The following is a 14,411-nucleotide window of genomic DNA, read 5'->3' as shown; positions in this document are numbered from 1 at the left end:
ACAACTAATTTCCCCGAATAGACCATGACCCACATTCACGGGTATGACTATTTCCGGGGACTGTGTAAACCCTTCGATGCTTTACACCGTCTGTGAGGGACCCCAAAATGATAAGGAGGGTCTTCAGAAACCCTTCAGTCCGTCATGTATTACAAATATCATATATGAATGCAAACCGGGTATAAGTATATATGTTAGCACGAAAACGAAAATTAAACCAAGTATAGGAACAGTCAGCTGATGGTCAGCTTCACTCATATCCTGCAAATGATGGCTAACACTGTGTTACGAAATACATTTGGGGATTTTAGTGGTTTATATCCACACAGACAATCTATTTATCAGCTAGAATCAACGATGCCCTAGCTTAATAATGCGCGAAATGAAGGGTGTAACGGATATACAGAAAGTGCTATCTTTTTCAATTTTCAACTTTATTGTTATAGCGTTATTTAACAATTTTTATGAAGAAAAAATTTGAACCTATACAGCGATTTAATTATACTCCATGACGGTTGGCGAATGATCTAACAATCTAAAAAAAATGGAGGCAAAAAAATTTCATAGTTGGTATAAGTGACTCTATAATTTACCAAACATTTTCCTTTTAATTCCCACTGGAAAGTGCCATCCTCCTTGGAAGCTAAATGATACATATGGATTGAGCAATCGTGACTCGCAACGGCAATTAAAGTGTAATCTGAAATTAGCAAGAATGCTCTGTCAGCTACATTCCCATTGTCTGATCTATAATTATTAAAAAAAGTTTTTTTGAAGCCAACCTCTCACTGTCAAGTTAGTTATCTAAAATTGCATCAGATCTTTCTTGCCTGTCTGTTTCAAACAAAGATTACGTATCACAAACATTAATGTATCAATTATAGCTCCTTTTTCGCCTTGTACAAAAAAAAACATGTCTTGAAATACCATCGACTTGAATTCAGAACAAATCGGAGTTTGGTATCTAGAAAGATGCGTTCTATAAGAGTCAAGATCCACAAAAAGATTTTGGAGTAAATTATGTCTAGAATTTATTAGACAATGGTTGGTGATTTATTCCATGAAGCCCCGACTAACATATTCATGTTATACCTGGAGAAAACCGTACACAATCGATTCTTTCTTTAGTAATTTTACTGTTGAAAACTTCAGAGCTTGACTCTCCTTCTATGTGTAGGATGACCAAACTGTCAATATAAAATATAAATATTGGCAGGTGAAATACAAAAGTTAATTAAAACATAAATATTGGACTTTACATACTCTATCGCAGTATTTTAGAAGAGGAATTAGTTAATTTAATAAGTATACTCAAATCCAAATTCTAAAAGATTAATTCGTCTTCATCATAAATGAGTAGTGTATACGAATTTTGAGATGAAATATATCTCACTATCCATTCTTTGTTCCAAGTACAACACTGCTACCATCAAACGAGGAATCAGCACAAGTAAACTGCATTCCCTACAAAAAAGGAAACATTATTTCAAAGTCTTACAAGAAATGTGAAAAAAAGAATAGTAATACACAGTTTTAAGATAATGAACTGGTGAAATTAAATATCTGCATTTATTTCGAAATGGCAAAAAGGTAAAATAAAATGAATAAGAGCTGACAAAAATCCTATCTTAAAAGAAAAAAAGTTGCCATATGCCACCTCACTCTAAATCATCTGGTTGTTATTTGTTGATGGTTAACTCAATTACTGTTTGCTTTCTTATGAAACTTCTACAAATGTTTCAAAATACACTACTACGCAAGGTAGGAAAAAATAGATGAGACAAATACCTTCAACATCAATTTACAGACAGGATCTCGCCTCTCCGTGTTAAACCAACACACAACTCCATCATTTCCAGCAGTCAGGAAATCCCCACCAAGCTGTGATTCGTGCATAACTACCAAACCGCGCAAGTCATCATAATGACCCTGTCGACATTAGCAACAATATATTGTAATAATAGAATTGACTAAGAGTTGAAGAAAATTATAGTTTAAAGGAAATATTCAGTCCATTTGCCAAAGAAAAAGTAATAAAAAAAATTGCATTTTTTAGGAATACTGCTGTAAAAAAAAGTTTTTTTTTCATACAAAAAAATAATTGCATTACATAATAAAATAGTTGTTCCAAGCAGATTTTTTTTACTTATCTGGATACTTTTTTCTTTTATTGGCTTCGAATGTGACCACTTGTCCTGTGTTTCATCAGTTATACAGCTGAAAGATCTGATGTAATATTCCTCCTTTTGTAGAATTAAGGAATTGTCAAATACTCGCCTGTGTTATAGGTACTGGATCTAGTTGGATTCCATGCATTGGCGAGTTTCCCTTTGTAGAAAGTTGGGTAGATAGCATAGAATTCATTGTTGTTCCAATAATCAGAGTATCACCAAGTAACTGTAACATTCTTATGCCACCTTCAGATCTTGGAATCTAAAAAAAATGTTTTGATTTGTCCTGACTTACAGCATTTTACAATGTGGAGAATGAATGTGTAAAACAATAACATTGTCATTATCAAAGACGTTATGCACATTATTTGCATGGATGATATAATATAAGGAGAATGAAGATGGTGAATATGTCAAAGAGAAACCAACCCGTACGGAATGAAAAAAATGTCAGCTCAATGCCAACCATAGGTCTTCAATGAACGACGAAAAAAAAAAACAATAACATCACTGGGCAGGCTGTAGCTGACCCTAAAACAACATTATCCACAGGTACAGCGAAATAGCTGCCTCTAATATATTTCACCTGCTAATACTTAAATAATAGCTAAGAATGGAACTTAATTTTAGATGTTGGAATAGTACCTTATATACTTCTTAGTAAAGTCTAAATATAAAATGTATTTTATATGGTTTCTTGGTACCATCATTTTTTATGGAGTAACACAGTCAATAGACGACTTACAAATACAGCCCAAATGAGTACCTGTAGTTCTCCAATATTGTCCATATTTTTGTTACACTGCCAACAGTAAACAATTCCATCTCTTCCACCAGATATAATGTAGTTCTTATAGTGCATTACTACGAATACTGGCCCCTTTGTTATTAAAACAGAAAATTAAAAAATACAGTCATACATAGATTGCATAATAAACAACACAGACTGTGTATCATGAGTTTGGAATAAAAACTTTTCCAATGCTTCAAAAAATATTAAACATATGCATTACGTTTTATTAAATTTTTTTTTATAAAGTCCCATGTCCTATGTAAAATTAGTAAATAATATTAAACTTTTCTACATAGAGTAAAAGCCCGGCTAATATTAGAAAAGTACTAAAACTCTACAACTTACATCATGTGCATGTTTAATAAAATTACTGATTTTGTTAGTTCCATCACCCCATATGTAGATTGTTCCATTAGAATCTCCAGTAACTAGATCACCTTTGTCATTGTGAGCTAAGAATATTATGTACTTAGCTCGCAGATAATTCTAAAAAATGAATACATCATTATAACATATTCCAATAATTCTTTTGTTTAGCAATGTTTGACTTTATCTGATAAGAGTAAGACAGAATGAAAAATATAAAATCACCATAAGCTAAATAGAATGAGCATCAAAAACAATGTTGTATTTGTTAACTATTAGATATATTCGAGTTTAAAAAAAAAGAAATTTATATCTTTGGAAATACAAATAAGTTTTTACATATTAGAAGATAAAGCAACTATAACAGACGCTAATAAAACTAGCTGACCTCTTGCTCTACACTATTGTAGTAACGCCAGAGAGGCTGAGTTCCTATTGCGACAAACGGTGTGAATCTAAAAGTTAAGTACACCGCAAAAATGACACGTATGCTTACATCATATTGGGGTTTAGCTACTGGTTGTAGAGTCCGACTTTCAGCGTATATCTTCCACCATTGTAAGTGTTCTTTACCAGATGTAACCAGCATTTCCGTGTATTTTGGATTAAATGATATGTCACAAATCAGTTCGGTTTCAACCTAAAGTTTAAAAAAAGTACCAGACAGAGCACATCATAAAGCCTTGAATAAAAAATAACGAGAAATGAACATATACTGAAACACTACAATTTTATGCAACAAAATAACAATGCAGAGTATTGCATACTTATTTCTTCTAAATCTTCCTGGGTCAGTCTTGCACTGTAACAAAAGCATTCACTCGGGATTTTAGACTTTTTATGCTACCGTGTTAAAACTTAATCACTATTTTAAATAAGCAAATTAAAGAAACCTCTGTTTGTGTTATAAGTTCTCCATTTGTTGTATCCCAAACTGATAAACGTTTGTCTGTAGTATTTTCCACGGCAGCCAATATATCCTGCAAAGTAAAATATTTGAAAAGTTTTATTACTGATAGTACTGTGATGAAGCTTACAAAACTGAAAATAATTTCCGGCTAACTTCTTTGAAAATGAAATGTTGAATTCTCAAAATAGAAAAAAACATCCCATGAAAGCGTCGAATATAACTATGAATTAATTAATGAAAGAATACAGCCCTTGAATAATATAATCTTCCCATTCACACCATATACCATCCCTACATTCTCCATTTATCCCATTACCACTGTGATTTCCCCCGTTCCTAATAGTAAAATCTTCGTCCCCATAGAATGCCCATTGCATTTGTTTTTATCAAATATTTACATTATCAAAATGAATTTTACATTTTCAAATTCTCCATCGTTTAAACTTGAATGTTTTAGGCGTATTTTCTGTGATGTTATATTTGTCAAAAATCTATGAACAAAATGCTTATTTTATTTACATCATGTAATAAAGCATCAACTGAAGCAGTTTTAGTCTATGTAAAGTATCTCTCATAACAGGAAGAGATAGAAAGCATTTGAAAAGTGAGAACAACTTAAGTTCAATACAAAATCACATAGAAATTTTGACGTTTCCAACTGACCAATACTTTTGGATTTTTCCTGTAAAATTAGGATTTCTCTTCCAGCAAATATAATTTCAAATGTCTGTGACAATTAGTTAAACATCAAGTAAGCATATTTTACTCCAATATTTTACAAAAATACCTTGGGCAAATGGGAATCTGAACGAAATATCAAACGCAGTGAGCGGCCTTTGAAGTGAAACGACATGAGCCAGATCCTTTTAGTTTTACTAACTAAACAGTTTTACGGATATTAGAATATTTACATGATAAAAATGCAACGTATCATAAAATCACATACTTCAGCCTTAGAAAATGAAATACACATGACAGCTTTCTCAAACTGGTCTAGTATGTTGACAGTCTGTAAAGTATCTGATCGCCATATTCTAATATGTGGCTGTAATAAATCAATCGTTTTATTTATAGTATCAGTAGATTAAAAGCGATAAAATATACATATAATTATATATAGTTCAATTGAATACTTTTAGAATTGAAAAAATTGAAATTTATTTATGGTAAATATTCTTTTCTTTAAAAAAATGCAAACGGAATTACATTGTTGGCATTGCTTTAAATGAATTTACCGAAAATTTCATGAAAGGTTTTATAAATGTCGATTTAACCTCGTATTACCCTCAATTCAACTTGAACAACAATTTCTAATTGGCTCATTTTTTCACAAATAGCCGAAAATACTTTCCAACTCACTTTGTTTTGAGGTCTATGTTTAGAGCAAACTTGTCCAGTTGCCACCGTTACGCCATTTGAGTGCAAAGCAATACTGAAAATAAATCACTTTTATTTATTTGAATGACCATAGTATGTGTTGACAAAACAAGAGAGTTTCTTCAATGTCGTGTTAAGGATACACCAACAAGATAAAACATCTGGAGAATATGTTCGGTGAGAACTTTGTGCAGTAGAAGAAAATTAAGATAAACATTTTAAGTCCCGTAAATAGAAAGTAAGATCAAACAAGGCTCAAATGAGGCAAACGTCTTATTATGTCACAGTTGTCTACTAAACCTTAAACCATCATGCCGAGTAAAAGCTTAGAAAAACGCTACGAAGTTTTATGTCCATCATGGTTCTTTTACAAAGTCCACGTCCCCAACCTTAGTAGTAAAAGGCTGACTTTATAGTTACCACTTGATATATTCCGTGTGCTCTTTGTAATGTCTTTGCTTGTGTGTTTCTCTGTCATATATAACGACTATGTTGGATATGAAATAGATTATCTCTCCACTCGCTAAAATATGGATGTTATTTCTGCAGTCATTGCCACGATAACCATACCTTAAAAATACGTCGGAGATACAGTTTGAACTAACAAGTACTGTTTCGTAATTTTCTGACAATTATTCAGCTCTTTAAAGCATTGACCTTAGATGGACATCACATAATCTCAGTTACACGTTTCACTTATGTATCTTGTGGCTTAGAAAGATGAGTTGTTTTCCGTGCTAAAACTTATTCAGTACACATAGATCATGAAGTTTAATAAGATAAGTCATCTATTAGTTCGTAGTCATGTCTAAAATAAAATAAAAAAAACTTACATGAACAGGAGTTGAAAATGTCTATCATTATAATTTTCTTTACCATTAAAAAGTAAAAGACATATCCTGTATTAGTTCTGCTATATCCAAAATACAAACGAATACTTACACCCAATCTAGTTTTAGCCGAGCTTCTGGTGGTTCTAGTTTAACTGATTGGCTGTCATAGTTTGAAGGTTTGGGGAATTTAATGTTATTACCATTTCTTGTAAGTGAAAGATAGCCACCTTCGGGGCCACCACTGTCTTTCTGTTTTGCTGAAAAAAAAGAAAAGAAACGACATACAATAATATAATCAGTTAAAGAAAAATATCACTGTAAAAATAAAACCTAAAACTCAAATCATACAGAACAATTCGGCGGTAATATCATAAGACTTAGTTTGCATTGTAGAAGTGTAGTTCATTCTTAACTTTCAATAAACTTTTTTGTTTTCTTCTTTGAGGGGAAGCATTTTCTCTTCTAATCGAGGTTAGTGGACCTTTCAACATTTTTAGAAATTATGGGTTTGTCCAACACTTACCAATCGTTTGAACTTACGTTTCGGTTCTTCTACTTTTTTCTGATCCTGTTCTTGTATATCTTTCTTTTCATTATTCTCTTTCTTTTCGTTTTGTATGTTTTCAATATTCTCAACTTTTAAAGAGTCGGGAACAGAAAGAGTTTCTTCTTTGGGAGGTTCATCATTTTTCTTTTTCGGTAACTTGTTTTTGTCATTTAGTGTTATTTCACGAGGACTAATTTCTTCGGTGTTGGACACATCGGATGTGCTGTCTGTAGTTTTTGACTCAGTCTTCAACTTGTCTTTTTGATCAACTTTGTCTTCCTGGTCATCGTCTTTCTTCTTCTGCTCTATTAGTTAAAATTGAAATAATCAATTTGACTGAACAAAAAAGCAAAAAAGGAAGCTACTACGAGTGACGTTAAATACATAGTTGACTCAATTATTTTTATTGATTCTCTACATTTATATCATAATAATCTGTTTAACTAAACATTACAAAAGCCGAGTATATTTAATTTGACATCTCTATTTGTTAAATAGTAATGTAATAAATTTTAGTTAACAGTATTGGTATACTTTTATAAAAAATGAGGTTCTTACAAAAATAATAAACCGATTGGACAGAAAATTAAAGCATAGCCTTATATGAGAATGAGTGGATGGAACTTCTAAATTTTTGCATTCTCAAAATTTTATTTAACAAGAATTACTTTGAGACTGATACAATATACTAGTATTCTTTGAGTTTGGACAACATGTGTTCTACTTTACCATTGGAATACCTATTGGAACAAACTGTGTGGCACTTTCCGCCTTTCTGTTTTTATTTTCGTATGAAGCTAGACAAGTTCTACTACAGAAAAAAAACAGGCGCGACTAGACAAGTCTTCTAATTTCAGTTTCCATTATATTAACGAATACTCCTAACTTTAGGAAATCTATCGAATTGACTTGAATTTTTAGAGACATAGTTCTTGCACACCTGCGTCTGTTTCGTATCTAGACCGTTACCTAGACATAGATGACTCGGGACGTTTGAAATCGAAACTTAATGACAAACGCAATGATTTTGACTTTCCAATTGTAAAGTTTCAAGTTCTTAGTGCCAATAAACCAATATCTCCAGAATATTGAATTTTCATTTCACAGTTGATCCGTTGCTGCCAGTTTACTGTTTACCATGTGCTTAGATTATACCGACATTTTACTTAAATACTTGTATTTGTTACAAAAAGAAATACAAAATCATGTTTTACAAATATTTGATAAAAATTAGTTACCAGAATTTTAATTCAGTATTATGTATTGATTTTAAGATTATACGCTAATAATTTGATTCTCAAAATCTAAGATATTTTATGAAAATGAAGGTTTAAAAAAAATATTTCTATCGATTTGTAGAAACACATCTTCAGTTCAAATTTGTGAATGATTTTATACTAACACTTCTTTTGGGCTTGTGTGTTTTCTTACTTGTCGTTATTTGACTTTTAGCTTACTTTGAAGGAATGTATTATCGTTCTGTTACCATGGATTATATTACTTTTGTTGTCGGGGCCTTTCAGAGCTTACTTGAAAGTGTGTTTACAAAATTATGTAATTTTAAGCTTGTTTTTTTTTCAATATTTATTCGTTAATGACTAAAATTAAATAGACACACGGACAAATCAAACAAAATATTGAAATCTGCATGCGTGAAGCAAAATTCAAAATGCTTTGTACTGAAACCTAATGTACATTACAACAATAAAAAATAACCTCGCAATTCTGTCGTACCGTTTACGTTTTCTTTCGTTTGATCATTTGCTTTTTGTGACTCCATTTTTACAAGAGTGCTTTCTTTTGATTCCGTTGCTGCGTTTGGAGTCTGTTCTGCTATTGTCTTTATTTCGGCTTTCTGATCCGACGTTTTGTCTTCGGTTGGCTGATTTGCTTCTTTCTTTAGTTTTTCTGCTTTATTAATTGAACTCTAAAAGATAACGATAATAGAAATGTTTTCTATCTTAAAAATCCTTAACCATAAATTGAAAGTCTGAATGTTATTCGCCGCCTTTGTAATAACTCAGCAGATGTTTCAATCAATTACCTGTAATACTGCAGCCCAGTTAATACTTTCGTTCCACATGTTTCTCTCAAATATAACCCAAGGTCACCAGTGACGCATTCTGTCTTTTAATTGGCTGAGCGAATATGACGTTATTTTATTTACTTTTATACGTTTTAATATTCAAATTAAAAAAAGCGTTTAAATGTATTTTTCAAATTACTTATATCATTTTTCATTACAAATGCATAGTAATTAAAGTAATTTAAATATGTTATCTTTGTTTTAATTTTATTTCATTAGCGGCAATTTACTCATATATTGTGCATATTGATCGCTGGTGACCTGAGTCTACATTTTGGGTTGCATATTATTTTGACCATGGAACCTGATTATGTATTCGATATTCTAGAGGGGAAGAAATATCCAAACAAAACAAATGACCAATCAAGAAATTTGCTATTTTGTACAAAGATGGAGACCCTTTCTAATTTAAAAAAAAACTTTAAATTGTCTACTCGCCTTTTTGAGTAATCTGCTCATCAATCTTGACTTTGTTTGTTCAGACAACATGTCGGATGCCTCTGGAGCAACTGGTGTTTTACTCCTCATTTTTTCAGGAAGGGAAGCCATTTCAGGATATTTGTTCCAAGCATTTTTCTGAGATTTTTCAAGAAAACTTAGAAATTCTGGCCAACTTGAAAAATATAAAATAACGTTGCTGTATAAAATTTTTTATGTAACTATTTCCCGAGTTTTCATTGTGACGTTCATAATATCGGCGTCTCATGCTACCGGAAAAAACGACTTGCATTTGCTACAAATATTTTTGCAATAATCACAAGAAAATAAGTTGATGAATAAAATAATCCTGCCTTCTGATATCCCAGTAATTAATAAACACGGTATTTTCAACTCTTTTAACTTCAATATTCAAGCAAGTACATATTTGTTATATCTATTTTCAACAAAATAATAAAGACTTCGGATGCATATGCCTAAATGTAGATATCAATGTCATTCTCAAACTTACCTAACAATATTATTCTTTTCCATGTCGCACCGTTTGACCAAAGCTTTGAGTAACGCACCATACAGCGGCTGTTGCTTTAAAGCAACAATATCAAATACCTAAAATTATAAGAGTTTACACTATTTTTTTATGTTTCAATTTAGTAATTTAACAGTAGATTTCTTTAATTTGATGTAATATTTTTACAAATCATAAATTCCACTGGACTTCCAATATTTCTTCATATTGATTATACTGCGGGTTCGCAGACACTTGTAAAAATATCAAACGGAAGCACAAATAAACCTTTAATTTTTGGAATTATCCGTTTGCCCTATTTTTGCGCCAGTGTATCGTTTGCGCCACCTGCTTAAGAAACGTGAACCTATTCGCGTTAATAATCACTGTATTCGATTTCGCCACTTCAATATAATGTAATGAAATATTCTACAATTGTTGAGATAAATATTATGACTTCCCTCCTCTTTACTACCTCTCTCAATACCGCTTGATAATACAAAGTATTCGTATGTAGGAACTTCAAGTTCTTTTAAAATTTCCTGAAACTGTGTTCGTGTTTTTTGGTTGAGCAGAAAAAAGATTGTCTGGTCTCGCTATACATAGACTGCCGGATACTTTTCACATCGGTCCTTTCATGTATGTCTCCGTCCATTTTTAACTCGGACCATATGATCTTAGATGGTCTTTTTGTCAGAATACCATTTATGTTGCCTTCCTATTGCTGCTCTTAATATGTGACGTGTTAACTTCCGGCATTAGTCTCATGTAAATGTTTTAAAGAACCATTAAGGATTGTGATACATTTTTCATCTGAATACACTGTAGCAAAGTCAGTTTTTGTCGTTTAACTCCATCTAACCTTACCTCTCTTATTTACTGAAGATTGTCTATATTTTTCCCTCGGTCGCTTAAAATATATTGTCCCTTTCAAACCTTTTATATTGTAACATTCGTTTTCCCAGATTTAATGCCTCATAAAAACTAAATTGTGAACACTTTTTACATCTACATATATCTCTACCATGTGACTACACTTACTATTTTTATTGAATAACAATTAATTTAGTTAGAGTGAATATTTTTCATGATCGCTGCTTGTCGTGCATGTTTCATACATCAAAGGTACATACATGTTATACTATGTGTATATCAAAATGTGGCGCAATAAAAACAATTGTATCGCAAATAATACCTCTAAAATAAAAAGTTTGCGCAAAAGGATTTTTCCCGGTTTTTGTTTATAAATCGAAGGTAATATTACCGCAATAGTACAAGACCCAAGCAACAGTTAATCATATAATAGAATACCTCAACAAAATAAAGGTAAGGAATAAAAAGTCAAAATGTCAATATTATACAAAAGGGGTCTTGTACCTCATCACTTGATATTTTTCCAGTCTTTTGTTTGTCTTTGGCTTGAAAAGCCTCACGCAATGTATCTATATCAAAGAACGTGTTATCTTTGACTAACAAATCTTCAAGTCTATTAAGTAGATCAGCATCCTTTTCTTCCTGATTTGTGTCAAGTTTTGGTGTCAAGTCGTTGCGCGAGTGCATAGCCATCACACTATCACGCCCTATAAAAAATCATACAAAAGAAAAATATATTTGCATAAAATTTTCAAATAGACTTTTTATTAAACACATTTAAAAACCAAGTTATACTTTGTCATGATATCTGCTCATGTAAAATCATGTAAAATGTTAATAGTATTTGCATCAAATTATATTGACGTCAATTATTTTTACCATCATGCAAATGATACGTAAATACAGGTAAAATGGCAAACTACAGAGTGCAGTTATAAATCTAAGTTACATAGTTTCAGTCGCACATGGCTGTAATATATATCATTCAAGTACCACTTATCTTATTTTATTGGTTGTTTGAAAAATCGTCCTTTTAGTCACAACTATATATTTGCGAAACATCAGCAACACAAAAGATATGGACGTAAATGTAAGCTTGTGACACAAAATGTCATCCGAAAAATCCATGATAATAGCTGTGTTCAGAAGTAATAAAGAATAACGATTTTTATATGTAACAACAGAAAATAGACGAAATGAGCAACTCGATTTACATTTAATTCAGTCTAGTAGTTCTGGTAGGATTAATCGCTACAAAACTATTCGCCTTTTTTGAAGGTTAATAAAGAGCAAATATAAAATTCGGAGCACTAACCACAATATGAATATGACAAAGAAAATAGATTTAGAACCTCGTCCGAAATGTGGTGCACTAGGAACCAAAATATCACAATGTAAATGAGCATTAGGAAAGCAATTTACTTGGAACCACATTACACAGAACGATAGTAGGCTTATAAACAGTTACCAGAACGTCGATGTGGATCAGAAAGGTTTTAGATTGGATCAACTTACCACAATGTGAATGTGCATCCGAAAGATAATCGTATAATTTTTCAATGTTTATTCCTTGATGATCTTCGAACTTTTGTTGTAAAATTTGCATCACTCTTCCATTTAAATATATGCTGTTGTCCTACAAGTACGAATTATGTTATAATTACTGCACTATCCTAAAAAAATATTTTATGAAAATAAAACATTTTATTTATTTCTTAATTATTTCTTACACATTTAATTGACAAGCATATTGTGGTAAAAAATAAAGTTTAAACCGTAAGTATCAGATGAGGTGTATGTAAATCACGAATAACGATTTTGAACTTTTTATAGTGGGCAGTGACATCTAATTCTGCTATATCTTATTCCTTAAGTAAGTCTTTCAGAACTTACTTGAAGCTGTGATTACACTTACCAAAGACCTTTTAGTTATTTCTGCAGGTATTCAATGTTTTATAAAGGTTATACGGTGGTGCATATGTTGTGTTTCACTATATCTGTTCCCTTTTCTATCGTCAGTAAAGTAATCATATTAAAACAGCATTCATAGTCTTCCCTATACAAATAACAGTCATATACCTGGCAAGCCAGATTTAGTTCCTTCATAGCAAGTCTTCCATCTACATTACTATAATGCCTCAGACTCATCTGCAGAGCCCTCATTCTCTGTCTGCTATATTCAGAAAGGTTGTCACTTACTAACATAAGTGTTTTGTCTTCGGCATTAACAAGTTCCTTTTCCCGTTTATTGCCTAAATATACATCAATTGTACATTTGTGTTAAGAACAGCCATTTGTACTGTTGTATCTACGAATATGATATATGTATTTCCTTGTATGTTTAATTTTACTAAAATGAATAAGGGTAACAAAATTATCGAACACTAATGGGATCCATAATCAAGTCAAGCCCAAAACAAATCTGGCAAAATAAATATACACCACCGGAACAACTGGTACCCCAATGGTTCTTGGTACAGGCAATTCAAACGAAATGGTGGGTTAAATTTAGGTTTTACAGCAAGCTAAGCGAAGCGAATCAATTGTGAAATATAAGCATCAAATGCAGGTATATTGCTGCACAGGTAAGGAAAATTTATCATATCAAAATTAAAGTCGTCTCTTTTATCATAAATAATAGTGTTGTCAAATTTGAGATGGCGGTCCAAAAAAAAAAAAAAAAAAGATTCAAAACAAGCTGTTTCTGTAGTCTCATTTATCTCATGCTCTGGTGGATATATTGAAGGTAACCATTTACCAAAAGGAGGGTTTGTTACTGGACATTACATCATCAATATATCTGTATGTAACGTTAAAGGAATAGCATCTTTTATGTTTTATTCTTTAGCGTATTCTGAAGAAACTCAGTCTCGTATGAATATAAAAATAAATTGGCTAGAAGAGGAGAACACTCAGTGCCCAATGGAATGCCAACTTGTTAAAAAATCTCCTCCAAATGTGACAAATATGTTATCAATGAGGAAATCATGTATGTCGCAAACCTGCTTTTCTGTGTAGCACACTTTACCCTTCTGCGATGGTTTAGAAAAATATGTGGATTTGTAACCAAGAACAACATGATTTTTTCGAATCAACAAAAGAATGACGAATAAATCCTTTCAAACGAGATCTCAATTTCTCATGTGGCAACGTAGTGTAAAGATTTGAGAAGTCAAAAGTATGAAGAGAACTAATTTCCAAAAAGCTTTTAGGTTTTGAAATAAATCTTTATTTTATTTAAATATCCTCATATGATTAATGCCACTACAAGAGTAAGTGGTATTGCAATTAGCTTGCTGTCCATCTTTCACTTGTATCTAAGTAGATGCCTGTTCCATTTCTTGGTTCAAATATTATGTTCGGTTGTTTCGTTAAAAGTGAAAATTAACATTAATGGAAAAGATGGACGTCATTTCACATTCATTTCAATTAAAGCAAAATCAGCGAAATAAATGAAGAAAATTGAAATGCTTGAAAAATAGCCAAAAAGGAAAGTCCGTATATCAAAT

The 14,411-nt window shown here is 31.8% G+C and overlaps 1 protein-coding gene across 6 annotated transcripts in view; it reads right to left on the bottom strand.

Annotated features, from left to right (window-relative positions):
* Positions 1–14,411, bottom strand: part of LOC148621636 (echinoderm microtubule-associated protein-like 2) — a 30,109-nt gene that overhangs the window by 3,143 nt on the left and 12,555 nt on the right. For 5 of the 6 annotated variants that reach the window (XM_088576212.1, XM_088576210.1, XM_088576211.1 and 2 more), the window contains exons 4-23: positions 12,982–13,154; positions 12,418–12,538; positions 11,407–11,609; positions 10,033–10,130; positions 9,522–9,696; positions 8,714–8,924; positions 6,991–7,302; positions 6,560–6,707; positions 6,038–6,187; positions 5,600–5,672; positions 5,187–5,285; positions 4,224–4,310; positions 3,827–3,970; positions 3,310–3,450; positions 2,938–3,051; positions 2,278–2,433; positions 1,789–1,929; positions 1,394–1,464; positions 1,093–1,187; positions 594–700 (exon numbers count right to left, since the gene is read on the bottom strand). In XM_088576212.1, the coding sequence (XP_088432338.1) occupies positions 594–700; positions 1,093–1,187; positions 1,394–1,464; positions 1,789–1,929; positions 2,278–2,433; positions 2,938–3,051; positions 3,310–3,450; positions 3,827–3,970; positions 4,224–4,310; positions 5,187–5,285; positions 5,600–5,672; positions 6,038–6,187; positions 6,560–6,707; positions 6,991–7,302; positions 8,714–8,924; positions 9,522–9,696; positions 10,033–10,130; positions 11,407–11,609; positions 12,418–12,538; positions 12,982–13,154 (2,819 nt within the window). The remainder of the gene's footprint in view (positions 1–593; positions 701–1,092; positions 1,188–1,393; positions 1,465–1,788; positions 1,930–2,277; positions 2,434–2,937; positions 3,052–3,309; positions 3,451–3,826; positions 3,971–4,223; positions 4,311–5,186; positions 5,286–5,599; positions 5,673–6,037; positions 6,188–6,559; positions 6,708–6,990; positions 7,303–8,713; positions 8,925–9,521; positions 9,697–10,032; positions 10,131–11,406; positions 11,610–12,417; positions 12,539–12,981; positions 13,155–14,411) is intronic. The other variant, XM_088576208.1, reaches the window with a different exon arrangement.

The sequence above is a fragment of the Perna viridis genome, chromosome 3 (genome assembly GCF_037379345.1).
Source record: "Perna viridis isolate PV_CMFRI_1.1 ecotype Kerala chromosome 3, ASM3737934v1, whole genome shotgun sequence".
NCBI lineage: Eukaryota > Metazoa > Mollusca > Bivalvia > Mytilida > Mytilidae > Perna > Perna viridis.
Note: the sequence above shows the minus strand (reverse complement) of the source record. Positions and strands in the feature narration are given on the sequence as shown.